Below are 4,937 nucleotides of genomic sequence, written 5' to 3'. Positions count from 1 at the left end.
CCCCGCAGAGGCTGAGTCCTGCCGTAGACCCCCCACGCCGCAGAGGCTGAGTCCTGCCATAGACCCCCCACCCCGCAGAGGGCTGAGTCCTGCCGTAGACCCCCTACCCCGCAGAGGCTGAGTCCTGCCGTAGACCCCCTACGCCGCAGAGGCTGAGTCCTGCCGTAGGACAGCAGGGACATGGCTGGGGAGAGGCAGATTTCCTGGGTCCTGATGTGGCTGCATGGTGTACTAAGCTGGACGGCTGGGGCCCGGGAGCCTGCTGGCAAACAGCCCCTCGTGTTAGGTCAAGGAAAGGCTGAAAGAGTTGAGAGCTGCTTTAAGATGATGACAGAAAGCCCACCCAGCCACTGCAAGCTGTCCCTCTGTGGTCACACCACTCATTAGACATGGGCGGTGCATCTTCCTCTGCCTTTGACTTTAAGATAAGGCCGTTCTGAGCATTAAGGCACCACTAGAAACAGGGAACCCCAGGGGTCTGGGCCTTCTTCCCACATCTCCTGGTCCCTGCCCCCACCCCGGTCTACAGGGACCAGCTCCACAGAAGGCCCTTGAGGCCAGGTCACCATAGGAAAGGGAGGAAGGGGGGAACTTCCCCCCAAGTGTCTCAGGGAAGAGCAGCTGACGTCAGGTGGCTGAGGGTGGACATGGGAGAGGAACCTCCTCCTGGGGGGCTGACCATTCCCCTGGTCACCACCCACGCCTTAGCTATCTCCTCTCCCCCAGTGCAGGGAGGGGCGGGGGCACAGCTTCCTGAGCCCCAGACTCAACTGTTGTGGTTGCAGGGCCATCAGGAGAGAGAGAGAACTGGACACATGCCCGCAGCACCCCCTGCCCCCCACCCCATGATGGACCCCAGAGAAGCCGGGCAGCATGGGGAGGCCACCGACGGCGCCCAGGAAGATGTGGCCTTCAACCTTGTCATCCTGTCCCTCACCGAGGGGCTCGGCCTGGGTGGGCTGCTGGGGAATGGGGCAGTCCTCTGGCTCCTCAGCTCCAATGTCTACAGAAACCCCTTTGCCATCTACCTCCTGGATGTGGCCTGCGCGGACCTCATCTTCCTTGGCTGCCACATGGTGGCCGTGGTCCCCGACTTGCTGCCAGGCGGGCTGGACTTCCCGGGCTTCGTGCAGACCAGCCTGGCCACGCTGCGCTTCTTCTGCTACATCGTGGGCATAAGCCTCCTGGGCGCCGTGAGCGTGGAGCAGTGCCTGGCCGCCCTCTTCCCGGCCTGGCACTCGTGCCGCCGCCCACGCCACCTGACCACCTGCGTGTGCGCCCTCACCTGGGCCCTCTGCCTGCTCCTGCACCTGCTGCTCAGCGGCGCCTGCACCCAGTTCTTCGGGGAGCCCAGCCGCCACCTGTGCCGGGCGCTGTGGCTGGTGGCCGCGGCGCTGGTGGCCACGCTGTGCTGCACCATGTGTGGGGCCAGCCTGCTGCTGCTGCTGCACCTGGAGCGAGGCCCCCAGCGGCCCCCGCCCCGGGGCTTCCCCGCGCTGGTCCTCCTCACCGTCCTCCTCTTCCTCTTCTGCGGCCTGCCCTTCGGCATCTACTGGCTGTCCCGGAACCTGCTCTGGCACATCCCCCACTACTTCTACCACTTCAGCTTCCTCATGGCCGCCGTGCACTGCGCCGCCAAGCCCGGCGTCTACTTTTGGCTGGGCAGTGCCCAGGGCCGCAGGCTGCCCCTCCGGCTGGTCCTCCAGCGGGCGCTTGGAGACGAGGCTGAGCTGGGGGCTGCCAGGGACACCTCCCGCCGGGGCCTGGTGGACATAGCAGCCTGAGCCCTGGGGGCCCCGACCCCAGCTCAGCCTCTGGGAGCCAGGAGGAGTTGCCATCCTGCCTCCGGGAAGACGGTGGGGTCAGAGGCTGGGGCCAGCCGGACCTGGAGGAGGCCTTGGTGGGTGACCCGGTCATGTGCTGTCGAAGCTGTGACCCTGGCTCCCGGGCACAAGGCTCCCCTGGGAGGCAGCTGGAAAGGCAAGATCTCTATATGCCCAGGCAGGTGGGCCGGGTTTCTGGGGAGAAGGCCCAGGAATGTGCATTTTTGGGAAACCTCCCTGACAGTTCATGCACAGGCACCCGTTCCCTGCTCAGCTACAGTGGGGAGAGCCCGGAAAGGAAGGAAGCTGGTCCGGGCACCAGGTGAGGGGCAGGTGCAGACCCTCCTGCAGTCACCTCCCCTCCCGCCCCTCCTTCCTCACGCTGCAGGTGCACCCACGGAGAACACAACTGTCCTCAGCTCACCATGTCCCCTTGCAGCAGCTAAATTGACCCTAAAATTGAAGACTGCCCGAGACTTGACTGCCGGCCCTGATGAACTGTGTCCAGAGCGGCCCGAAGCCTTTTTGTCCTGGACCCGTTATGTTGTCGTGGGTTTTAAGCAGGAAAATGCAGTGATGCCACAAAGCCACTCATTCCATCAGCATAGGGTGTCCGTGGATCCAAAGCCGTACCCCCAACCCCAGCACACATGAGGAAAAGCAGGGCTGAGGCTGGCTTCCAGAAGGCTGGGGGGCTGTCCTTGGTCATCGGCCCCTTGCTCAAGGCATGCGACTCAGACCTGAAAGATACAGCCCTCACTTGGAGCTTCGGAAAAGCTGGCCCCATGGGTGTCCCCAGATATTGCACCCTGGGTGGGAGGAGAGGCTCCTTACAGCCCCACCCAGCAGCCCGAAGCCCTGTCTCCCCATGGGACCCAGGCCTTCAGCAACCAGAAAGCTTCCTGTCTGCCCCGTGTGAGGCAGCCCACCCCCTGCCCTGGGCTGGTCGGCTCCAGAGGAACCCTCTAAGGAAGGAACCCGGGCTTCACCCTCAGCAGGCTTCTCAGTTTCCCCTGAGTGCCAGGCCTGGCTGCCACCCCAGAGCACCTGCCAGGGGGTGCTAGGATCCGGGGCTTTGGAGCCCACAGCCTGGGCTGAGCCCTGCTGGTCACCCCACTGAGTCACCACAGCCCAGTCTCTGAACGCCCCCCCACCTCTGCTTGCTCGTCTGTGAAATATGAGATCCAGTGCTGTGAGGCCTGCCCAGCCTCTCGTGAACCCAAGAGAAACGAGTGTTGATTCCACTGCTACCAGCGCCCCACATCCAAGTCTGCAATGCCAGTCTGAGCCGCAGACTGAGGCATCTGAGAGGTTTGACTTCTGACTCCGGCCTCCACGCCCGGTGACGGAGGGACATTCCCTCCCGGCCATGACTGAGCCTGTCCCTGCTGAGTCTGGGTGAGGGTCACAGACCCCTGGTCAGCAGCCTACCCTAGAATCTGGCTCCACCACCCTCCTCACCCCGTGGGGCCTGCACTGGGCCCGCCCCAGCCCACACAGCGCGTTCACCCCCGGCTCCCATGCGTCCCTGGCCGGTCTGGAGACTGGGAGCCCCAGGGGTGGGGCCTGCCTCTCCGACAGCCCCTCCAGCCCCGCTCCGGGACTTACCTCCTCCCAACTCATCTCCAGCCCAGGATCTGGGCAGGACACTCTCTCCCTGCCTCCAGGACAGGATTAGCAACCTCAATTCCTCAGCTGACAAACGAGAACAGAAAGGGAAGTGGCCTGTCCACAAATTCCACTTTCAGTCCCAGGACATACACTTCCCCCAGAACAAGGAAGAACCAGGAGGAAAAGCACAGATGACTCTCACGGACATGACCTTGCCGTGGGCATGATCCCGGGAATCCTTGTAGTAATGTAGGAAGTTGCTCCCACTCTCCAGATGAGACCACCGAGGCTCAGAGGGGCTACGTGGCCGCTCAGGACCACAAGAAAGTGGCAGAGCCAGAAGGTGACCCCCAGCCCACCCTCCACCACACAGACCAGGGCGAGCTCAGGTGCCCTCAGCCCCACACTGGCTCCCCAAACCCCGGCCCCATCCTCACCCAGACCCCTTTGCTGCATAAGGGTCCAGAGAGACTGGGGACCCTTCGAGTGCTCACTCCCTCCCAAAGAGCCTGCCTTAGCATCCAGGGGATCAGGGGCAGCTCTAGATGCCTGCTTATTAGCCCTTCCCACGGAGTCCGGGAAATGTGGCTTCATCCGAGGTCTCCACGGAAAGTGGGCCCAGCCTGCCCCCACTCTGACAGCAGGCATGGCTGCAGGGGTACGGCCTGAGGGCCCAGGATGCTGGTGGGGTATCCCCTTGGCCCCAGATCTGCCAGCTTAGCCTCCAGTTCTGTGGTCCCTGAGACCTCAGGACATTAGGACTGTGCGGGCGGGGCTCCAAATTGGAGGCCGAGCTTCTGTCCAGGCTCCCACCCGCCCCTGCCCAACCTGCACCTCCTCTTCTGCCCCCGGAGCTACAAGGCTCCACCAGGGACCCCTGGCTGACCTCAACCCCTAGACCCCACCCTTTAGGATGCTGGGGCTGCCCCACTCAAAGGACGCCTCCGCCCGGGTGACAGGCAAAGCTCCTCCGCCAGGGCCCAGCCCACCCTGCCCACCTGCCCCCAGGTCCCCGAGGGGCTACTGCAGCCAGCAGAGTTCCCAGGAACAGGCGGCTCCTGCTGGGGGCAGCCAAAGTTCCCGGGAGCCTCCCTAACCCGCTCCCTCCTCAGGGCCGAGGGAGGCTGTGTGTGAGGCCTGTGTGTGTGTGACAACAGGGACAGAGACAGGCCTGCGGCAGCATCCCATCCCCTCCCCATCACCAGGCGAGTCTGTAAATCAGCCTGCGCTGCATGGCACCCCTACGGGGCAAGGCCCGCGGTCACTCCTCGGCTGGTTCGGCGGCTCACACGCTGGAAAAATGAAAGCAAACATACCTAAACCATGACGTCGGCTTTTGTTTTGTTTTTCTCGTGAAATTGCACAATTCTTCCACAGCCCTGAAAGTTTCCTCAGAAGCACACCCCACCCGCCCACCCTGGCGGTGCCCACATGATGCCCAGCTGGCTACGGGGCTTCCAGTCCGTTCGCCCCTGGGTTCCCCACCACCCCCATGTGTGGTCA

General features: G+C 63.6%; 1 protein-coding gene across 1 annotated transcript in view; it reads left to right on the top strand.

Moving 5' to 3' along the window:
* Positions 1-2,095, top strand: part of MRGPRE (MAS related GPR family member E) — a 7,433-nt gene extending 5,338 nt beyond the window's left edge. The window contains exon 2 of the mRNA XM_017507744.2: positions 732-2,095. Within this exon, the coding sequence (XP_017363233.1) occupies positions 816-1,784 (969 nt within the window). The 5' untranslated portion in view covers positions 732-815 and the 3' untranslated portion in view covers positions 1,785-2,095. The remainder of the gene's footprint in view (positions 1-731) is intronic.
* Positions 2,096-4,937: the final 2,842 nt, after the last annotated feature.

This window comes from Cebus imitator, unplaced genomic scaffold, assembly GCF_001604975.1.
Source record: "Cebus imitator isolate Cc_AM_T3 unplaced genomic scaffold, Cebus_imitator-1.0 Scaffold384, whole genome shotgun sequence".
Classification (NCBI taxonomy): Eukaryota; Metazoa; Chordata; class Mammalia; order Primates; family Cebidae; genus Cebus; species Cebus imitator.
The sequence above is the reverse complement of the archived record's forward strand: the minus strand, read 5'-3'. Positions and strand labels throughout refer to the sequence as shown.